Genomic DNA, 23,627 nt, shown 5'->3' with positions numbered 1-23,627 from the left:
ACAGAACGCGTGTAACTCAGACCTCGTGTATCATCGCGAGATGTCGGCGCGAGAGCGTGGTGGAGGGGGGGCGGAGCCTGAGCGGGACGGAGTCGGTACAGCCTGATTTACGGTTCCGCGTTAAATCGACGGCGTAGGTCACGCGGCGACGCGTACCCTACGTCGTTGGCTCTGCGTCGGTGTAACGCGGAAGCATAAATCAGCCTTAAGCAGGCAGCCGTAGTCTCGGTGCGTGTCCTCCCGTCTCTGTCCGTCTCCTCCGGGCTCTCCTGCCGGTCTGTACGGTAGTAGGAACATGCTTCGGTGGTGACTGTGCATGGGAATGTAAGGACCGAGTCCCCCGGTCCTCCTCCGCAGCTCGCCGCTCCTCGCCCCGGTCACCATGCCTCTGGGAGCCGCTGCAGATGCCTCGCTCATCTAACACAGCTGTCCTCTCGGACTAAAGCTAAACACTTCCCGTAAGATAAACCCAGCTTTTATTTGTTGTTTGTGTCCTCGCTGTGCCGGTGAAAGTCCTCCCGGTCCCGCTGTCACCGGCTCTGGGAAGCTCGCACCGTGGACCGCTATGGTGTTCATCCAGGCTGATTTATGGTCCGCGTTACACCGACGCAGAGCCTACGGCGTAGGGTACGCGGCGACGCGCACCGTACGGTGCACCGTATGATGCGCGTCGCCGCGTACCTTACGCCGTAGGTTACGCCGTCGCTTTAGAGGTGGATCTTCACATCACCATCACATGCAACTCTTTAAAAAGTACTGATTCTTACCTGGAAATACAACTGAAACTTAATGTTTTTTTTTTGTTTTTTTTAACAAAACTTCAATTCATATTTATTTTGAGCAATACAACATAACATAAGTGACCTGCGTGCAACAGAAAATCAAACAAATACCTTTGTCAGGTTTATCAGGTGAAGGTTCAAAATACAAATTAATTTGTTAACGCTCGAAAGGGAGTGGGAAGAAGAAAAATACCACCCCTGTTTCTCATTAACAGCTTGACAGCTCAACATTTAAACCAAAACAATGAACAAAAGACCTATATCAAATTATAATAAAAATTATTCTACAGTTCACTTTTCACTTTTCACAGATTCTTTTATTGATTCCGATTCCATTTTCGATTCTGTTTAACGATTAGATTCTCTATACATTCTCATTTGGAAACAAGGAGAACAAAAAAATACAAGTGAGGTGTTAAGACGCCCCCAGCCTTGGGCTCCTCCATGGTGCCAGGGGGTCCCCACAACATTATTTAATATAAAATATGTATTTAATATAAAATAATAATAATAATCAAATAAATATTCTTCTGTAGAAATTAACTAAATACAACAAATTATTCTGTGGCAATTACACAAGAATGTCCAGTAACATGTTCAACACCACAAACTTAGGAATTGATAAGGGAATCGTTTGCAAAAAAGGCAAACGATTCCAAAGGAATTGAAACACTGGGAACCGGTTCTCAACAAGAACCGGTTCTCCATTCCCATCCCTATTCTTGTAAGGAATACAAAAAACAAGGCGCTCTAAGAATTAAAAGGTGCATATGAATAACAAATTAAATTTAGCATTTAAATTCACATAATGGAGCATAGAAAAGGAGAGGAATTATTAAATTAGAATAACAAATAACGAGCAATGTCTAGACTTATTTTACTTGCATTTTATTTTTTTTACTCTTTTGAGACGTGTGAAAAAAATCTTAAAATTGTTAATAAAACCCCGGAAGGAAGTAGGGTTTACAATTTCTCCATTTGGCACAATGAATATGGTACTTACCCAGTAACAAAATTATATTAATAATATCAGAAACAGAAAATTCCAAATCATCCATGGAGAAAATTATATGGCTTAATTCAAAAGGTGGAACATTATTAATTTTAAGAGAAATCCAATTGTGTATGTCTGTCCAGAAACAATGAGACAAAGGACATTGTGAAACTTGACGTTTACTTTGCAGTACTGTAACAGACTGTCTCATGTGTTCATTGGCCAGGAAAAACTTCTGTTTCCATTGTTCTCATATAGTTCAATGATTAGAACTTGACTATTTCATTTTCTTAATTTTATCAGATTATTACGGAAGAGTATTAGGGCCAGGCAGGAGAAAAATAAAAATAATATTTGAGAGAAGGAAGATTTTTTTTTTCCATTATGCACTTTAAGAAAAAGTCGAGAAAAAAGTCGAAATGTCTAGATTAATGTTGAAATACAATTTCGAGAAAAAAGGCAAAATTTCGACTTTATTCACAAAATTTCGACTTAATTCTTGAAATTGTATTTCAACGTTAATCCCGACATTTTGACTTTTTTCTCCAAAATGTATTTCAACGTTAAATTTGACATTTTGACTTTTTTCTCCAAAATGTATTTCAACGTTAATTTTGACATTTTGACTATTTTCTCGAAGTGCACAATAAAAAAAAAAAAAAAAATCTTCCCCTCTCAAATATCTTTCTCCTGCCTGGTCCTAATACTTCCGTAGTTTTCACATTCACATTTCTAATGAACCAGTAATTTATTTTTGCTGTACTGTAGTCGAAAACTGACCTAGTCAATGAGCGTCTATAGCAAATACGATTCCCCTTCATATCTGCGTTTCTATCTGAAGAATACAATAATTAAAAATGCTTCACTGGATTAAATATGAAAATAACGGCAGACAACGGTGTTTTTCTTTGATATAGTGTAAAGTGTTGTAACTGAACAGCCTGAGCAAATGAAAACTGATCGGTTTACAATTGCTGAATAGTTCTTCCGATCTAAGATGATGATGGCAAATGTTCTGAAATCTAAATCAGATGTTGAAGTCATTGTTTCAGTGTTTTATTTGAGCGTTCTCTCCTGCATGGCCTGATAATTGAAAAATAGGATTATCTTATAATGAGCTCACTTGGAATCTGTGAGTTATATTTATGCAGTTCTGCACTGTGATTTAGCTGCACATGTTTCTGAAACAAGTGGAGACAATCGGTAGTCTGGTCCCTTAAAGACCTAAAGTTCTCCACATTATACTTTCTCTTTAATCTGTATTTCTGATCTTGTCTTTGGAAATAAATTAAAACTACTGCGTTTACCAGTTTTCCCATAACTGTTATGCGATCTTGGATGCTAAAGGGACTTCGATCGCCCTCTGTAAATGTTCTTCCCTCTTCAAGGGGGAAGTAATTGATATTCATGTGTTTGGTGCTGGACTGAATTGATTTACATGGCTATTCATATCTGATACAGGCGTAGACAGTAAGTGCGCTTCAGATTATGCCTGTATCTCATAACATTTTCCTCCAGGGTGCACTGAAACATCTCTGCAGAGAGATACATGCTGTCAGAAGATTATGTAGGTGATCTTGACACAGATGGGTTGTGATGGAGCTGATGCACGTGCCGCAAATCTTTGGTCCTCTCTACGAGAGAAATGCAAGGCAGAAATGGAACAGTCACTTCAGCAGTACACCAAGGAGTAAAGGCTGCCATACTTTACTGTTTTGATTCCTATAGCAACAAAACTGGGATTGAAAAGATTCTCTAATTACTCCACGGTTTCTTTACATCTGTAGTTGAGGTCAACAGCATCCCACCCCCTCTCTGAGTGTTAGTAGTATTACCCTGCCTGAGCTTTGAGATGTTTTATCAAGTTGCTGGTATTAAACGACTCCTTCCCTCCTCTTGACACCTTAGCAGCAGTAGCTTCAGTCTGCCTTGCTTCTGTCGTCGTCTCTTATTCTGAAATATGTCCAACTACTGACATCCCGCTGCATTAATTGTTGCTATCTTGCCTGAAATGGCGCTGCCAGTCTCACTCATGTATCACTCTCTTCTCACTCATGTATCACTCTCTTCTCACTCATGTATCACTCTCTTCTCATCACCACGCTGACTGCAGCGCAACATCTCCCCCTAGAGTCACTAATCAGTAACTACAACAACAATGAAGTATCGGTGCGTCGTATCGGAGAATTTTTACGAGTATATGAGAGCAGTATCGCTATCGGTATCGGGGCATCCCTATCCCAGAATGCTGCTATAACTGCTTACAGAAACATTGTGTTGTCAGAATTATCAAACACATCCAGGGCAGCAAACAGAGGCCGTATGAAATCGGTTTCATTTTTTCTCATTTATGACGATTTGGTTTTACCCTGCCTCTCACCTGAAATGAGCTGGGATAGGCTCCAGCAGACCCCCGTGACCCTGCAAAGGACAAAGCGGGTATAGATAATGGATGGATGGAATGGTTTTTAGCATTTTATGCAAATGTAACCCCAAGACGGTATATAAAGCAAAGAAATATAGACAATTTATGCAATTATAACTGAAAACTTTAATGTTTTCATACCTTTTAAACATATTTAAAGGCAAAAACATGGCAGTAGTTATGCTCGTGTCCAACAAAACATTCCTTTTTTGGGCATAAACAAAAAAATACCGAAAGTTGTAATGATGAGAGAAAAAAAATCGATCTTCAGACATATGAATGGATTTTTAGGAATTAGTATGAGAATCGATTTAGAATCGGAAATATCAATCTTTTCAACACAGGCCTAGTTCTCAGTCAAAATGATGTCTCAAGTGCAGGAGTTTCAGTACCTCATGGTCACATTCACAACTCCAAGATACTTAAGTGAGACGTTTACAGGTGGAATTGGTGCAGCGTCAGCAGTAATGTGGACTTGGCATTAGTCCGTTGTGGTGAGGAGAGAATTGAGTCAAAAGGCAAGATGAGTGTGTGTGGCCTGGGAGAGGAAGGTCGGGTCCTCTCTGCTTCGGCTTCAGCCCAAATGCAGATAAGTAGATGTTTATTGATGGATGTTTAAAAGAGGGGTGGACTGAATGCTAATATGCTGACTAGAATTAGGCCTTTTTCGGCTTTAGTAAAGTGGCTGTCGACTGTCAGAGGAAACACACAGAAATCTGTTCTTCCTGTTGTTTGCATTCAAGTCCATGCATCACTTGAATAGGGGCTAAGGATGTAAAAGTGTTGAATGAGAATTCAGCGCAGAGTCTGAGAAAAGATGTTTGTTGTTGCCAAATAGCTGTGCCTAACATTTGGAGAAAGCACAAATAAAAAGGAAAGATTCTAAGAGCGAGGTAGAGATTGACCAGAGATGACGTCGCGACTGAACAAACCATTATGCCATGGAAAAAAAAATATGTGAATGAAAAACACATGAGCAGAAACAGGTGTTTTTGACCAAACTGTTAGAAATCTGCCTGAAGAATTTAACAAAACAAATGCAAACCATCAATAACACTTTGTTATTGACTGTAAATTATTGGGTGAAAGTCATATTCGGTGATGAATCACTGATCTGCATTTGACAAGGAGATGATGCCAAAATGTTTGCTGTGCAGTTTCAGCTGAACATGAAGATGACTGCTTGAAGAAAACCACCACATTTCCACACTCATTGATTGATTGTGCAAGATTGCACGTCTGGTAAATTAGTGGGAGAGATGGCAGTCATTAACTTTACAGTAAATGCACAGGTGTACTTTGAAGTTGTGGACACTTCTCATTCCATCAGTCCAAAGTAGGTTTGATTTATAATGCAGTATTTTTTCAGGAACTGGATTTTGCCACAGAACGGAGTTGAAACGTCTTCAGGAGAAACATGCCAACTCGGATACATTGGCAGCAAACGGGTGGATGTGAAGCCAAGTGTTTGCTGAGAGCTTGATAAAATGAGGATGAAATTAATTTGAATTTTTCTTGATGATAAACATCTTATCAAAGAGCAAAAAGCATTAAAACCTTCCTTCAGGAACCTCCTATAAACTCAGTCACATGGTTAACGTCTGGTGGCAAAATCCAACAAAAGTGGTCATTGGGTTCGTTAAGGGGCTTTATATCTGTACCTGCCTGTTCCTATTCAGGATGATGGGAATCTGTTGGTGCCCATCCCAGCTTTTCCCAAGCAAAACACAGGGATACACCCTGGACAGATCTAGAGATGCAACGATCGACCGGCAACCGATCGGTATCAAAAATAAAAGTTCAAAGCAGGCCGATCTGATGACGTTTACAACAACAAACCGCCGCCCACGTGTGTGTTCCCACATCTCAGACCCAGGTCTGCTAAGGAGGCGTGACCGGCCTTGCCGGTATGGGAGTTTTACAATGTCTGAAAAGGACAACACATTTGCAGTTTGCAAAGTGTGAGCAAAGGAAATACCCTGAGGAGGAATGTTATAACAGAATCTCAACACAACGAAGCTGATAGGACATTTGAAAGTTTCTCACACGAAAGAGTATATTGAGTTTTCAAAGTTGAGTGCCGCTAAGGCAGAGAAAGAACAGGAGGTGCAGCAATGCTGCTAACTCACCTGTAACAGAGACCTATAAACGACAGCAGCAACATCAAGAAAAATAAAGCTGCAAGCAGCGATGAACGGGCCCTCGCACTCATGGCCACCGTCCCACATAAGCATATCAGAAATGACACCACCCACGACTTCCTATGTCAAACCATTCAAAAGTTATAGTCAGAAAATAGGGACAACCAATCAGAAGAAGGGGCGGGACTAATTCAGGCCAATGAAGGTCAAGGACTCAATACCGAGTCCGATGACACCACCCACGACTCCGCCGCGCCGTGCGGCGTTCCCAACGTTGTGTGCGCTACTGTACATACTCACCGGTATTACGGTATATGAAAAATGAATATCATAAGAAAAATAAACACCGGTATTCGGTATGAACCGGTATACCGCCCAGCACTAGTTTATTGGTTATATTGTGACAGTGTTGTTGTTTTTCTAATGACGTGCAAGTTAGCCGTAAAATTAAAATGACAGGTGACATAACTGAGCAATATGTTAGGCTGCCTCGCCACTGAGTCTGTAACTGCATTGGGACACGTCTGTTACACCCTCAAATGTAATAAACTACAAACTTAATACAAATCTGCATTTTGAATGTAATAATCCCGCAAATGTAATAAATTTCCCACAAATGTAATAAAATGTGTTTACTGCAAACGTAATACTGAATTTCCTGCAAATGTAATAACTATTACATTTGCAGGAAATTATTACATACGTGGGAAGGTGAAAATCTTCTCACAAATGTAATACGAGACAAAATAATGCAATATTAATAATACAAATGCCAAAATGTTCATATCCTTCATTACATTTATGAAGTGATTAGTCTCCTCCTGGTCTTGTGTTTCTCCGTGTTTAGAAGAACTTCCTGGACTCAAAAGAGCAGGATTCCTTGTGAACAGAGCATTAGCAGAAAACTAATTCCTGTTCCGTTTGATGGGGATATTCCGTTAGGCGTTTACATGGCTGAATATTCGTGTTTTAAAAGGAGTAACCCAGGGGTAATATTCAGGTTTTTAAAAATCCCGAAAATGAGCAAATTCAGGTTATTCAAAGGGGTTATTGGTGTTTACATGGCCGTGCAAATTCGGGTTATTGCCAATATTCAGGTTTGTTGGGGGTTATTAAGGGTTATTGACTGCATGGAAACACAGGCAGTGATGTCCTTGTTCTGCTGTGGATGCTCAGTTAATGTAACTTAGCTTTAAATGAGCCTTTTTCTCACTTGCTGATAATTGTTTTTGGCCTGGCATTTTAGCTTGCAGCACATCTTTGAGATGTCAGGACAAGGACTACTGTCATTGGCTGTGTCCGTTCCCTTTAGGAGAGGCTCCCCGAAGGGGAAGCTGAGGATTACGGAAATAGCAACCTTCATGGAAGCAACTGGATATGTGTGTGACATACTGGAATAATAATCAAACTCTTTGGACGAGGACACTGCTTCATTTTATGCAGCGCAAATGCAAAGCGAGTTGCAAGTTTCTCATATAAAGCAACTTGATTTTGGACAGATTTACATAATCTTGCTCTTTTCAAATATCTGTGCAGATAGATGTGGGTCTATACATGCTGGCAAAGTTATGAGTAGTATAAATAGACCATATACTTTCAGTTTGCTTCACGTACGTAAGATTTCCTCTCATGCCGGTCTGTTCTACATAAGATGAAATAGTATGAAAATCTTCCCAAAATCATACATTCAAAATTCCAATTCATTCAACTTAAAAGAGTAAACACTTGCAGATATTAGAAGTGCAAATGTACGTTTCTACATTATTGTCCTGTAGTGCTGAATTACTGTACTGCAGTGTTTTAGGACATGTCCTTCTCCCATTGTTTCTTTTTTGTCCGTCTGTCACCACAAATGCACACTCTGCAGATTGTCCATGCCATCCTCTGTATCCTCTGAGGAGACAGAACAATGTAGTGTACAGGCCGGGTCTGCACAGCCATGCTCTTATCATTGTGCATGCAGTCTGCGAACAAAAGTCCACCAATACGAATGACGCATGACGGGGGCAGGCTTAGTAGGCTGGAGGCCTCTAGTGAATAGTTCGATTGTTGGCGGCTTGGTTTTTAATAATCGCTGGATAGAACGAGAGATAATATCCTTCGGTATTTTGCCATGCGACGAGGATGCCCTATTTAGGGATGCACACCCTCCCCCAATCCGGGGAAGCCCCTAGAAAAGGTGGGGTAACAAGCACTCTCATCATTCACCTGCCCAGCATACCGCGGCTGGGGGTAACTCACTAAAAGCGGTCGAAATAATAATTATGGACGTTTCGCAGGCAGCCATCGTCGACTCGACGGGCAGCTTTGCTGTATAGTCGTGTAAGAAAGACAGTCTGAGTGATGCACCGATCACCAAAATCAGTATCTGCCGGTCCCGATATTGCCGATCACAGCGTGAAATCCATAAATTCTTCAATATTGTTGTCTCATGTACACGACACTGACATTGTATTATTAGGTATCAAAATGAGGAGATGAGAAACTATCATGAATTGTCTTATTTCAGGCTGAGACAATATGCAATATTTCACCCTCTAGAGATTCTTAGAGACGACTTAGATTCAGTTTACAAAGAGTAAGTGTAGTTTAGTAGCTTCAGCTTTGCTGTGGTGATAATTATGTACAACATGTGCACCAACACACACAACAGTAGACAAATCTCCACTTGTGGACAAATAAACTAACTCTCTTAGCGTTGATAAAAGTTGTTAACTATAAACCTTAGTTTTCCTGTGGAAAAAGGAATTAAATCTTAAAATAAAAAATGAATTATTAAGCTTTGCGGAAGCTTTGCGAAAGCTTTAGCGATAGCATCCGCCGCATGTGGGGAAACTTTTCACACTAGAACTCTAAATGTCAATCGTGAAGCGAATGACACGACTGTCGTCCTGCATGAGGGTTTGGACTGTATATATTCTGTTATAGCTCTGGTGGACATTCATCAGTGAAATATTAACAACTCGGCGGTGCGTACCGCGGATCCGAGCTGCTAACGACGCGTTAAACCCGATGTCTTCTACAACAGAAAGCGCCTGATGAGCAAGACTTATGACGTATGAAGTTGAGTATTACCCTTACTCACAGGGAACTTTATTAAACACTCTCAGTACAACGTAGTCTCATCGCAGGTACATCAACTGCGCATGAGCGGTGCTTCACCTGAAGCCGTTGGTGTGAAAACAACATAAACAATCCCATTGTTACGTTGATAATTGATTCTAAATCTTAAGAATCGGAATCAAATCGATTCTTTTTTTTTTTTTTTTTAAAGATTTTTTTGGGCTCTAGTGGCCCTTTATTGAGATGCAGACTGGAAAGGGGTAGAGAGAGAGAACGGGGAAGACACGCAGCAAAGGTGCGCGGGCTGGATTCGAACCCGCGACCGCTGCAGGAGGAGGACTGTAGCCTCAGTATATGAGCCGCCGCTTAACCCACTGCGCCACTGAATCAAATCGGAATCAAATCGATTCTTGACATTTGAATCGATCCCCAGTAGGGGTGGGTTAAAAATATCGATATATCGATATTTTATCGATATACATGTGTAGGAACGATTATCAATACATAAATCCAAGTATCGATTTAAACATTTTTTTTTTTTTTTTAATCCTGATTTTTTTTCCCCCCCGTTTTATCACCCAGTGCACCTTGCTAAGTCAGTCCTGGGAATTGCTCCCTCTACCAACCCCGGGAGGCCCTACACTGAGCTCAAGTCTCCTCCTTAACCTGAGGAGTGAGCAGGCCGCTTCTTTCCACCAGTCAGGGTGGGGTTTCTCTGGCCGGACATAGTGATGGAAGGATCACGTTATTCCATTATTGTAAGCTGGTGTACTTTCCTTTTTGCTTTTATTGAAGTAGTTCAGTATCTAGTGAGGTGACTAATCATTCTTACTTTCAGATAGATGAGTAGTCTGACTGGCACAAGTCAAACACAGTCTAGGGACGTTTTCTGACAGTCATTATCAGCCAGTCTCTTTGTTCACCCAGTGGGCTGGACGGCACCACACTGCGTTTATGGAACAGTAAAGTGTGTGTACGCCCGTCTGTCCCAACATTTGTTTGAGAGAGATGCAGTGTGAGCGCCGGGGTATGAGGCTTGTCAGTTATGAGTTCTCCCAGGTGTCACGCTGAGCCCCACACAGCTTGACAGGTCACATGTGGTCCAGGAATAAAGATTGCAGAAAAAGAAAAACTGGGGCTTCATCACGACCAGAAGTATTCAGAAATGAGATGTCCAAAGATAAATAAAAACAGGTGGGCAGAGAATGAAATGAAGAGTTTAAGTGATACTGACACATATATATAGATATAGACACAAGTGAAATCTATTAAGAAATGACTGAAAGGTAGAACAAATGGAGGTAGAAAGGCAGAAAAAAGGAGAGGGTTAGTACCAAAGAAAGCATGGGGGTGTTTAAGCGTTGAGTGATGAGCACCTGGGACTGGATAAGCTGCTCTCCCATAGGCCTGTCGGCTTCCACTTTCCGGGAGTCTCATTTAAAATGCATCAGACGCTCTAGGATGCCAAACCGCTCCACATCAGAGCAGCGTTTATCATATCCACTACAAAAAGAGATGCTAAACTTCTGACACTGGGTGCTTCAGGTCTCCCTGTCAGCATGCTTAAAGGGACCCTTTTTCTTCCCGCTTTTCTTGCTTTCTTTCTTTCCTGTGATTTTATTATCATAACATTATCTTCAATGTGACCGGATGCTCCAAATATTCAGGTTAGACCTGAGGGGTATTCCAGGAAGCAGGTTCAACAAAGTCCGAGTTTAAACCTCAACTCCGAGTTGACTTATCCTGAGATAGGAAACTCTGAGTTTTCGGTTCCAGAACAGCGGATATGAGTTAGTTCAATCAACTCTGAGTTTGTTAAGCTGGAGTTAAAAAGCCATCATCAGTAGAGCCCTGATTCAACGATTCACCATGGCAACCGGCGACAACAAAAGATCCACATACTTTTTCTTTTTTTTTTTTAAACTTTATTTAACATTTCAATTTACAAAATCCCTTTGAGGAAACATTAGTTTGCATCTGAAGATCCACATACTTCACGCCACTGGAGTTAGAAGTGTTATTACGTGCGTATGGTGAGTATGAGAGCATATTTCAGCAAAAAAGTAACAGCTGCAGCAGCAAAGGAGAGAATTGGCGCGGGAGAGAGTTGCTGCAATGTGTAAGTTTGAATGCAGTATTCATTTAACATTTAAGCCAGGGGTCTCCAACTCCGGTCCTGGATCCACCTATCCAGCATGTTTTAGGTGTCTCCCTGCATGAACACACCTGATTCTAATCAAGGGTCGTCATTAACTTGTCATCAAGGTCTGGACAGTTCTGTTGTTGACACAGCTCCTTGTATCATGGTGTGCTGAAGCAGGAAACATCTAAAACATGCTGGATAGGTGCTCTCCAGGACCAGGGTTGGAGACCCCTGATTTAAGCACACTGTCTTATAATATTACAAATGAAAACAGTGGTGGAATGGTATTGAATGAAATTGTATTGTCATTTAGATCAGGGGCAGCCGCCACACCTCGGCTTCAGGGGAAAATGTAAAGGTTTTTTTTATTTTTTTTATACATTTATGGAATTACTCTGTGTCTATTTGTATTGATTTATTCTATTACTTAATACATATAAAATAACTACAAATGCATATCAGAACAACATGATGGATTTCACTAGGTATTATCTTTCCCAACACTTGTGGTCACTATCAATCTCGTTTTTAGCTCTGCAGTGTTACTAACTTATGAAAATGAAGCACACAACCACGCAATTTAAAAAAAAAACAGAAAGAAAGCAAGTGATGGTCCAATATTGCCCCAGCAGCAGAAGATATTAACGAGTCTGTTAGACACTGATGGATTAATTATGCAAGTTCATTTTAGGGACTTGGTGGATGTTTTAGTTTTTCTGGCCTGATGCGTGTCGTGCTGGCATCTGCTGAAAACATTGTGGGTACAGTTGCACTTATAGTTACAGTTTGACTCCTTTCTGCTCTGTCTCACACTGACGGAGCAAGAAAAACAGAAATCAGTTCACTTCAGTGCATCCTGCGTAAGAAAAAGAACGTGATCCATCTCCGCTATTATTATCACGTCAAGATAACATTGATTGTTGGCATATATGAAGAGAAAAGTAGGAATCATCGTTAGTTTTTCTGTTCCTTAGATGGATCTGTTTACAGCAAATGTTGATAAAAAGGTTTCTATGTCTTAGATGAATGGTTCTGAGCAGCAGCAGGAATTGGTGCGTGATCATCACCGTTATATCTCTCCATTATATCCCTCCATTGATAAGCCTCCAGGAATACGGCCAAGATCCTGTTGGGATTTTTCTGTTTTTGTATTTCTGAAATAATTCCAGGTTTACGGTGTAATGCTGGTGCAAGGCAGCTCTAGAGGCATCAGAGATTAAGATGATTTTAAAATGAGCATAATATAAACGCACGGGTGTAGGGCTGCCACTAACCATTATTTCCTTGTCGATTAATCCAACGATTAGTTTTTTAGACTAGTTTTATGATTATAAAATGAATTTCATAAATAAATCAAAGCTGTCTTAGGGCATCATTTGGTTTATTCAGAACAATCTCCATGAATCTACTGTAAAATATCTTCTTCAAACCCCAAAAAGTGCAAACACTGTTTAAGACATCACTTTGTATAAAAGTCCATAATTCTAATGCAAATTCTGCCCTATGTTGCTTGTTTAATCTCAAATGATCTTTTACCAGGTGATGGCACAAAAGGGGATGATATTGGACAACTGTTATACTGAAATGAAATAAACATGACATTAATAGAAATCAATCGTTTTATTCTTTACACCAGAAAACAATCAAGCCACGACATGCAAACTTGAAAATATATTAACAAGATTACGGATTTACAAAATTACAAGATGAACATCAGCAGTGTGCAAAGGATAAACCGGATAAATGGCAACAACAGGGTGCAAAAAAATAAGGATGTACACAGAATCCCTGGAAACCCCTGGAAACTTATCTCAGACCAAAATCAGTGAAGATTTGAGTTTAGATGCAGGTCAAACGGAGGTACCAGATCCTGAACAGTGCCTGAATATTTAATGCTTCCCCTTGGACGTAACCTGACCAGATCCAGAACGTGGGTAATGCTCAGTGAGTGTGTTTTGTTTATCTTGTGGTGTCTTGCAGTGGATTTTACATTTTGAAACTGTGGAGAAAATTGTGGACCTGTGTGCGTAGTGGCAGGAATCAAGCAGGACTATTGGGTCTCTGCCATTCTTGTGCATTAGCATCCTTTTCATGCTTCATTTGACTGGGCTTTGCCTGCAGAGTCAGCATAAAGGCAAGACGACAGTATAGTGTCCATGTCGCCATGATTTGCATCTGCTGTATGTTTCCTTGGCATTTTGGGATGGGAAATGTCAATGAAGGAGAGATTGGAGTTATCAGAATCAGAAAAAGCTTTATTGCCAAGTCAGACATAAATCAGACGAGAGAACTTGACTCCGGTTCACACCGATGGCACCATTAATACGGACGCCATTTTTAGAGGAAGGATGACACTGGGATGGAGGGAGGAGGGAAAAAAAGGCATCTTCATACTGTGTATTAATACCTAGTGTCAAGGTGCAAAAAAACACCTCAGCACAGAAAAGCAACATACACACAACAAAACAACATCATAGCTTGTGGGTATGGGGGGTGGGCAAGTTGGGGTGGGGGGGCGATCCCGGCACAGTCCATCCAAGTGAGGACCGCGGCAGCGTGGCGCTCGAACCCGAAGTCCGTGTCAGGGGGGCTGATAAGAGGGGAGCCAGGGAAGGCGTTGAAGTTACAGTTCTGTAAACAAGTCCACAGATGTTTTGAGAGAAGGGGAGGGCTAGTGGGGGGGCAGAGCCGCTTGTTTACATTCCACCAGAGAGATTGTGACTCCGAGCAGCGAGCCAAGCTGCCCTGTCAAGGTCAGATTATAGAATCAACAATTGTATGAAAGAAAGGAAACCGGCAGACTCCAGTAATTTTCCGTCTGCCGTTAAGTCTCTGATTCCTCAATGGCGACTCCAAACAGACGAATTTGTGATCAATTCCCGCCAAGCCGAGTTCCCGGCTTCTCCAAGGTGTTCTCCATCTTGCCAATGAGCTCGAAGACCGCTGCTAGCCTGCGATTCTGTCCAAGAATCGCATCTAGCTTGCGGCCTTGCTCTCCCAGCGTTAAGGTTTGAGTGCTGATCCCCATGCTCATTCCTTCAGCAACGTCGGGCAGCTCAGAAAGGGCCAGAACGGCTGTCGCCGACTTACGCGATTGTCGATAGGCCAGGAAAATCCTCACTCCAATTAGAAGAAATCCTGCTATCATAAATCCAATTATGAAGGCGTCTTCAACGTCCTCGACGGACATAATCTTGAGGCACAACGGCTTCCGGTTTTTGTAGGAATCCATTGTGTATCCAGCAAAAAAATTCCCATTGGGGCAAGAGGGCTCCCTAACCCCCTCACTTCTCGTCGCAAAAATTTTGTCAATTGTACTGAGAGACCAGTTAATCAATTCCATGATTACAGAGTTTTCGGAGGAGTGAAAATGAGAGGCTCTGAAGACAAGACAAGACAAGACAAGACAAAAGCAGTAGCAGGGAAGGTTGATGACTGTTGATTGATCTTGTGCCAGAGCTCAGAGCTTCACCTGCTCCAGCCTGAGGCCGTAAGGTGAACCCCGTTATCGTTTCATCCTCCCACCTTTGGGGACGACACAATCTTTACATCATAAAAACATTGATTCATGCTCACCTTATAAGTAAAAGTTCAGAGCTCAAAACCCCCAAGAGTCCTGTGATCGGGACCACAAAACGGTACTAGTTTCTTCTGAGCGGAGTCAGATTTTGGTCCGCGGGTCGAGGCGCGGTCGTCACGTGATCCCGCTGCACCAATAGGATGTTACTAGTAAACAATAATAACCCAGTATCGCGATACAGTTTGTCACCTCCACGACACGTATCGTGACGTTTTTGTATCGCAAAACAACTAATGACAACAGCTTGGATAAAAAGGCCTTTTCAGGCAGTCACTGCAGAAGAGATTTGTCTCATCTCTCCAGAGGAATCCTCCCAGAAGCTTTATCACTCGTCAATATGCATTTTGAGAAATTCTAGTCTGGCTTTTGTATGATTTGCTTCTGACAGCGGAGTCTTCCTCAGTCATCCAGGCTGGTTCCATCAGTGATTATTGATCTGACACTGATGACCCTGACCTTGGAGTTCCCCTTGACTCTCTCTGGAAGTTGTTCTGTTCTCTTTGGTTTCCATTCCTAGTTCTCCTCTCGTGTCCACATCCAGGGGGGGGGTCGGCTACAGTCCTGTGGACCCCAAATGTCACGACAGAAATGTCCAACCGTAGTCACAGGAAATGTCATGCTGCTTGGAGACGGTTTCCAGTCTCAACCTTTCACATGCTTATCGATTGTATATTTTTTCTGGTCGCCTCAGACAACTCTCTCCTTTGCTTGCTTTGGTCCATGGTCAGTGTGGTGATTAGGGCTGGGGATCGATTCAAATGTCAAGAATCGATTTGATTCTGATTCTTTAGTTTCAGAATCGATTATCAAGATTCGATTTGATTCCGATATTGATTTGGGTTAGTGTTATTAAAACAGTTTTTTGAGCTGTTGCATGAATTATATGACTGTAGTTCTGCAACATATTAATACTGGTATTATATTGAGATTTAACAGCAAGTATTGCAGCTAATGCTGCTGTAAGGACCAATCAGCTCCCAGAATGCTGATAGAACTGCTTTTGGAAACATGGTGGGTCAGAATTACCAAACAGATCCAGGGAGGAAACAGAGACGTATGAAATCGGTTTGATTTTTTTCCCACATTCCGTTTTTATTTTTTCCATTTCCGTCTATTTCCGTTTTTTTTTTTTTGAGAATTTGGTTTTTAGCATTTTATGCAAATGTAACCCCAAGACAGTATATAAAGTAATGAAATATAGACAATTTATGCAATTATAACTGAAAACTTTAATGTTTACATACTTTTAAACATATTTAAAGGCAAAAACATGGCACCAGTTATTCTCGTGTCCAACAAAACATTCCTTTTTTGGGCATAAACAAAAGAATACCAAGTTGTACCAAATTGTAATGATGATGAAAAAAAAAAATCGATCTTTAGACATACAAATCGAATTTTAGGAATTAATATGAGAATCGATTTAGAATCGGAAAATCGATTTTTTTTTTTTTTCTTTTCTTTTCAACACAGGCCTAGTGGTGAACACCGTGATACCACACAGCACACAACTTTCCACGCTTTAAATACATTATTTTCAATCTTTTGTAGGGGTAGAAAATAATTTGACAAGGCCAGTTTCATTGTCCATTCATTAATTTTGTTAATGATTCTGTTGGACCACAATGCAAAAGCAATTTCAGATTTTCATCAGTCAACTTACCAGTAAATGATTATTTTTTTGTCAGCTTCAAGTTATTTCCCTGACCATTGAATTTTCTTTCTTTCTTTAATGGAAGGGTACCAAAGAATTAGTCCCCATGTGGAGATCAAAGAGCTTAAGCACATCTGGTAAGGAAGAAAAGTAACGTTTTAAGATGTGTTTCATTCATTTAAAAATGACAAATATCAGTGATGTAATGTAATTGAAGGTGTCTCTCTTCGGATGGCCACGTGACCATTCTGTTCACGTGTTCTTTTCTTCAGTTTGATCTAAAAATGCCCTTGTTGCTCGTGACATATTTTATGCGCATGAATGTCAAAAATAGCCCGGGGACTGACTACTCAGCTCCTGCAGAACAGAGTCGGAGGAGCAGCAGGATGAGAGCGCAAAACAGCAATATAATGATGCAGTGGAGATTATGAAGCTGTTGTTTTTGTAAAAGCACAGTCATAGAAATATTATGCGATATGAGTGCTTTTGTTGGCTGGGTTTGGCTGAATTATTTTACTACGCAGGTGAGTTTCTGAAAGGTAAAGGCGACTCTGAAGCTCATTTTTTCGGTCGTTGTTTCTCTCCTCACAGCTCAGATTTGAGTTCCCAAGTTAGTGCCTAAATATGCATTGATGTGTAACATTAAGAAGTGTATGCCAAGGATACATTTGTTGTAAGCTAAAGCACAGCTTTAAATGCGTATACAGCGTGCTGGTTGTGTGGTGTCTGCAGGCAGAGTCGGCCTTTAGCCTTTGGTCGGTCTGAGCCTCAATGACTCACTTGTTCTCCTGCTATGGAGATGAGGAGAGTTAAGAGCAGAACTCTGGTTCTGTCCTCGCTGCCCTCTCACAGGGTAATTAGTCTCTACATTGGGGGTGGATGTCAGGGGACGTAAGGTAAGGGGACTGGTTCATTTGTTTTTCAAAGGTAAACAGCCGGTTTAAGAGAGCTGAAACTCTGAAAAGCAAGGAGCTCCCCGAACAGTCTGGATCAGTGGTGTTGGTTCGGCCTGACGACTAGAGCCTGAATTATGGTTCTGCCTACGCCGTCACCGTGCCTACGCCGTCACCGTGACGCAGTCGTGAACCCTCCAGACTTCTCCGTCACTCCATTTCTCCGCGGTGCAGTACCCCCCGCGACCGCTTGTTCGCAATCTTTTCCTGAATGGTTTATCAGACTTTTCCGGGCACAGTAAATCAAAGAGACAACTATTGTGCAAAAAAACAAAACCAAAAAAATCACACATACACGAAGAAAAGAGGGCTGAAAGTTCACGACTGCTTCGAACCGGAAACCGTAAATGCGTTGCTACCAAGCAAACCAATCACAGCCCTCTCAGTCTGCGTTTGGTCTGAGTCGCCTCGACGCGTAGTTACAAATTTTGGGAGGTGCAGGTCAGTGACGCCGTGCCTACGCCGTGTGGTACGCGTCGACGCGTACCACACGGCGTAGGCACGGCGTAGGCACAGCGTCGTTTTGACGCAGAACCATAACTCAGCCTTAAGACCTCATGTCAACATCAACATCAACATTAGTTGAACATTTTAACTCGGATACAGGGCTTAAAGTATTTTCTATTTATTTTTTTCTCGGCGTGCAGGGTTTGACTGATTTCAATTAAAAAAAATGAAAAGATGGGTAACTTTAACGTTTACATTTAAATATGTGTTGATAGGCTACGGGATATTGTCAGCTTTTTTGATGATGATATGGCAGAGTAACAACTCAACATCTGGCAAGCAGAAAAGTTAATCTTGCCAATGCTTCAGCACTTCTGCTGGAACTAGAAGATGTCCTGCAATCTTATGAGCTTGAGCGGAAACAAGTCACAAGTTTTCTACTGGACAATTGTGCCGTTATGAAGGGAAAGAGGACTGGACTTGAGACACAAGTTAGGAGGGAGAACCAGCAACCACCTCCTCAGGGCCAGCCAGGTTCTTTCCTCTCTTTTATTCTGTTATTGATATTAACTGTTGCACTGTAGGTGTTTTGCAAATGATTTCCCGCGGTGCAGGTGTGTTTTTCCCAGAGTAGAACATAGTTATGGGTCGTTGTTGTTGCTCTTTTTTCTTCTGGGCAAAAAGATTCTTCTAAACCGACATGCCACCATGGATTATATCTGAGACTGTAATGAACGATTCATCAAAGTTACCGTTCTTGAGCTGCTGCTGAAGCTCATTGGCCGTTCTCAGCATTGTTGCTAAGCAACCAACGTTATTGACACAGGAAGTGAAGAAGCGGGGAGACTGTTTAGCCAATCAGAATGTAGAACACGATGCACAATGCAAATCCATGAAGCAGCGAGACGTGAAAGGTGAACCGCGTTATAGCCAGGGATTGCTGTACATCATCCAGATTCCTGTCACTCCTTCCTAATCTCTCCATCTCCCCCTCCAGGTCTCTGTCCGGCGGCAGATGTCTTGGCCTCCCTCCCTGCGGTCTGAGGCCCGGTAGAGTTGGGAGGCGGGTGCCCAGTGGCGGCGGCCATGCGGGCGGCGGTGTCCGGCTGCAGGATGAGTGTGGGTGCCTTGCTCAACGGGCTACTGGTCTCTGTGGTGGCAGCTCTGCTATGGAAGTACTCCAAGCTGTTGGAGCACGCCTCGCAGCTGGAGGAGGAGCTGCACATGACGCAGCAGTCCCAGGAGCTGTCGCAGGCTCGCATCGACTACCACGTGGCCCTGCAGGCCCTGCAGGAGCACGGCACCCGCATGGTCTGCACGGGCAAGATGCACACGGACCGCATCTGCCGCTTCGACTACCTCTGCTACAGCTCGGAGGCCGAGGAGTTCGTGTTCTTCCACTCCAACTCCTCCGTCATGCTGCCCAACCTGGGCTCCCGGCGCTTCCAGCCCGCCCTTCTGGACCTGTCTTCAGTGGAGGACCACAACACCCAATACTTCAACTTCCTAGAGCTCCCGGCTGCAGCGCTGAAATTTATGCCCAAACCTGTGTTCGTCCCAGACGTGACGCTAATCCTGAACAGGTTTAATCCCGATAACCTCATGCATATATTCCACGACGACTTGCTCCCAGCCTTCTACACCATGAAGCAGTATTCGGATTTGAATAATGAAGCTCGCCTGGTGTTCATGGAGGGCTGGGGCGAAGGCCCGCACTTTGACCTCTACCGACTCCTCAGCAGCAAGCAGCCTTTACTCAAAGAGCAGCTGAGGAACTTTGGGAAGCTCATGTGTTTCACTAAATCCTACGTTGGTTTGTCCAAAATGACCACCTGGTACCAGTACGGGTTCGTCCAACCACAAGGGCCCAAAGCCAACATTTTGGTCTCGGGGAACGAGATCAGGCAGTTTGCCATGGCCCTGATGGAGAAAATGAACATCACAACGTCGCAGGAGTCGGAGAAGGAGAAGGACGGAGGAAGTGCCGAGCAGGAGAAAGAAAGAGAGAAGAGCGATGAGTACATTGTTGTGTTTAGTCGCTCAACAACGAGGCTTATCCTGAACGAGGCGGAGCTGATCATGGCCATGGCCCAGGAGTTCCAGATGAGGGTGGTCACCGTGTCCCTGGACGAGCAGTCCTTCCCCAGCATCGTCCAGGCGGTCAGCGGGGCGTCCATGCTGGTCAGCATGCACGGAGCCCAGCTCATCACCTCCCTGTTCCTGCCCAGAGGGGCCGTCGTCGTGGAGCTGTTCCCCTTCGCCGTCAACCCGGAGCAGTACGCCCCCTACAAAACCCTGGCCTCCCTCCCGGGCATGGACCTGCACTACGTCTCCTGGAGGAACACCGAGGAGGAGAACACGGTCACCCACCCGGACCGGCCCTGGGAGCAGGGAGGGATCGCTCACCTGGGGAAGGACGAGCAGGAGAGGATCCTGGCCAGCAAGGAAGTCGCCCGGCACCTGTGCTGCCGCAACCCGGAGTGGCTCTTCCGGATCTACCAGGACACCCTGGTGGACGTCCCGTCTTTCCTGGAGGTGCTCAGAGACGGCATGAAGTCCAAGCCCAGTACGAAGAAGAACAAGGCGGCCGGCGTGGTCCACCCCGGCCGGGTCAGGGAGGCCCAGTGCCACACGTCGGTGCAGAACACCAACGAGGCCAAGCTCACGGTGGCCTGGCACATCCCCTGGAATCTGAAGTACCTGAAAGTGAGGGAGGTGAAGTATGAGGTGTGGATCCAGGAGCAGGGGGAGAACACCTACATGCCGTACATCCTCCCCCAGCAGAACTACACCTTCTCTGAGAACATCAAGCCCTTCACCACCTACCTGGTGTGGGTCAGGTGCATCTTCAACAAGAGCGTGCTGGGACCCTTCGCAGACGTGCTCACGTGCAGGACCTAGCGGGACCTAGCGGCAACGCCGGGGCCGGTTGGTGCCGTGCAGCAACACCGTTTATCCAGCGGGGGTTGGGAAAGGTCCTTAAGATAGCTGGTGTCTTAGCCGTGGCACCGGGATGTTTCCGGCACAGAGTGTACACTGCAAAAACTCATAATCTTAACAAGAATATTTGTCGTATTTCTAGTTAAAATGTCTCATTTTTAGTCAAACAAATCTCATTGCACTTAAAACAAGTGTCATTACCAGAAAAATAACTTGTTATTTGACAATTTTCACCTGTTTCAAGTAGATTTTCACTTAAAATAAGTACTGTATTTTCTGGACTATAAGCCGCTACTTTTTTCATAGGTTTTCAACCATGCAGCTTATACAAAGGTGCAGCTATTCTGTGGATTTTTCTTCCACCGCTCGGGGCGCTCTAACCGGAAATAGAATCAAAACTAAGACAAAATAAATGCATGGAAGAATACGTTACTACTTCTTTAGCAGATACAAGTAGGTAGAAGCAGATTTCAAACAGATAAATAGATAAATAAATAGTGGTTATTTTCTCTTGGTTCTGTCCCGTTTTAATCAGCAAAGTTGCTGCCGTGTTAAAAGACACTGTTAGGAAAGAATCTATTTAGGTACAAACATGTACATCATTTACAGTTCAAAATCCTTCTGTACATGTAGTAAATATCTAATCTAACAACATAATTATCTGTGGCTAAATATCTTTTTTTTTTAAATAGAGCGGGTGCAGTTTATAGTCCAGAAAATACGGTAGAAAAAATCTGCCAGTGGAACAAGATTTTTTTTGCTTGTAATGAGAAGATAAATCTTGTTCCACTGGCAGATTTTTTCTACTTATTTCAAGTGGAAAATTTACCTGAAACAGGTGAAAATTGTCAAATAACAAGTTATTTTTCTGGTAATGAGTCTTGTTCTAAGTGTAATGAGATTTTTTGACTAAAAATGAGACATTTTAACTAGAAATAAGACAAATATTCATGGTAAGATTTTGAGTTTCTTCAGTGTAGAGTAACTTCTTGAAAACTGCTGAAGGCTAAATATAACTACTGCAGAGCAATGGGAAGGATTCTCCTTGTACTTACAAGAGAGAGAGAGCTAAACCTATTCTCTACCAGATAATTCAAATCAGAAGATTTATTTATGTTGAAATAATATAATTTTTTTAGGATTAGTCTAAATATTTGTTTGTTTACTTTTCTACAGTCTGCAATGTAGCTTCTTTGTGGTGACCAAAGGACATTTAGGAAACGGAAAGATTTTTTAAAAATGTTTTCTGACGTGTGTGTGTGTAAGTACGGAAGAGTATTAGGGCCAGGCAGGAGGAAAATAAAAATAATATTTTAGAAGAGGAAGATTTTTTTTTTCATTATGCACTTTGAGAAAAAAGTGGAAATGTTGAGAAAAAAGTCAAAATGTCGAGATTAATGTTGAAATACAATTTCAAGAAAAAAATCAAAATTTCGTGAATAAAGTTGAAATGTTGCGAAAAAAAGGCAAAATTTCAACTTTATTCACAAAATTTCGACTTAATCTCAACATTTTGACTTTTTTTTCGACATTTCAACTTTTTTCTCGAAGTGCACAATAAAAAAAAATCTTCCCCTCTCAAGTACCGTAGATGACCATTTAGTAGCCCGGGCGTTTAATATGCTAAATCCACTTGGACCCCAGGCGTTTATAAGAACCAGGCGGGTATTTGCACCAGGCTACAATTTATTTTTGCAATGAGCAGCACCAGACCATTACTTACAAAGAGCATATGAGATCACCATAGTACCACTGGAACTAAAATTGTACACACTGTACACAACACAACACCTCTCGACGAGCTCCCGATCACGAATCGTGAGGTCGCAAGAAAATCAAGCGTGTTTGAAATCCTGGTCGCTCCTCGTGAAGGAATCACAGCTGAAGCAGCTACGACCCGATTTACCTCATCCTTTCACAGAGAGCATGCACAATCTCTGATGTTACGTCAAAAACTATTATTTGTAGTTTAAGTTTTGCAAATTCACATTACAAATCATGTTTTAATAGCAAAAAAAAGAGCGCATTTCCACGTACGGTGCGGGTCGCCGCGTCTGCGTTGGTGTAATGCGGAACCATAAATCAGCCTTCAGTGTTTGCGCTGTCTGCTGTTCGGAACAACTCTTTTTTCTCTTCTCACTTTGCTGGGACGCCGGGTTCCTCCGCCGAGACACAACTTTTGCGGTATGCGTTCTTTGTTGTGTCTAAAAATGATTCGCAGTGCCCACCCAATCAGAAACGGTACAGATATTTTGGGATTTTAATATATAAAAAAATAAAATTATAAATAATAAAGAATCCCCATAATTGATGAACTGGAGCTGATCAGAGCTGATCAGAGCAGTATGAACGATACTGTACACAATACAATGCAAATACAGTGTTATTACCAGGTTATTACCGGTAGTCGCCCGGGCGTTTAATTGAACCGGCGTTTATTATGCCAAATGGGCTCGGACCCCGGCGGCTATTAGAGCACAGGCGCGTATTTGCGCGCGGGCGACT

The 23,627-nt window shown here is 42.6% G+C and overlaps 1 protein-coding gene across 1 annotated transcript; it reads left to right on the top strand.

Annotated features, from left to right (window-relative positions):
- The first annotated feature begins 233 nt into the window (after positions 1 to 233).
- On the top strand, positions 234 to 21,322 carry LOC133440812 (protein O-linked-mannose beta-1,4-N-acetylglucosaminyltransferase 2). Its single transcript, XM_061718136.1, has 2 exons — positions 234 to 458; positions 19,180 to 21,322. The coding sequence occupies exon 2, from the start codon at positions 19,269 to 19,271 to the stop codon at positions 21,081 to 21,083; it is 1,815 nt and encodes a 604-aa protein (XP_061574120.1). The 5' UTR covers positions 234 to 458; positions 19,180 to 19,268; the 3' UTR covers positions 21,084 to 21,322.
- The last annotated feature ends 2,305 nt before the right edge of the window (positions 21,323 to 23,627 follow it).

Source organism: Cololabis saira, chromosome 3, assembly GCF_033807715.1.
Source record: "Cololabis saira isolate AMF1-May2022 chromosome 3, fColSai1.1, whole genome shotgun sequence".
NCBI classification, from domain to species: domain Eukaryota; kingdom Metazoa; phylum Chordata; class Actinopteri; order Beloniformes; family Belonidae; genus Cololabis; species Cololabis saira.
Note: the sequence above shows the minus strand (reverse complement) of the source record. Positions and strands in the feature narration are given on the sequence as shown.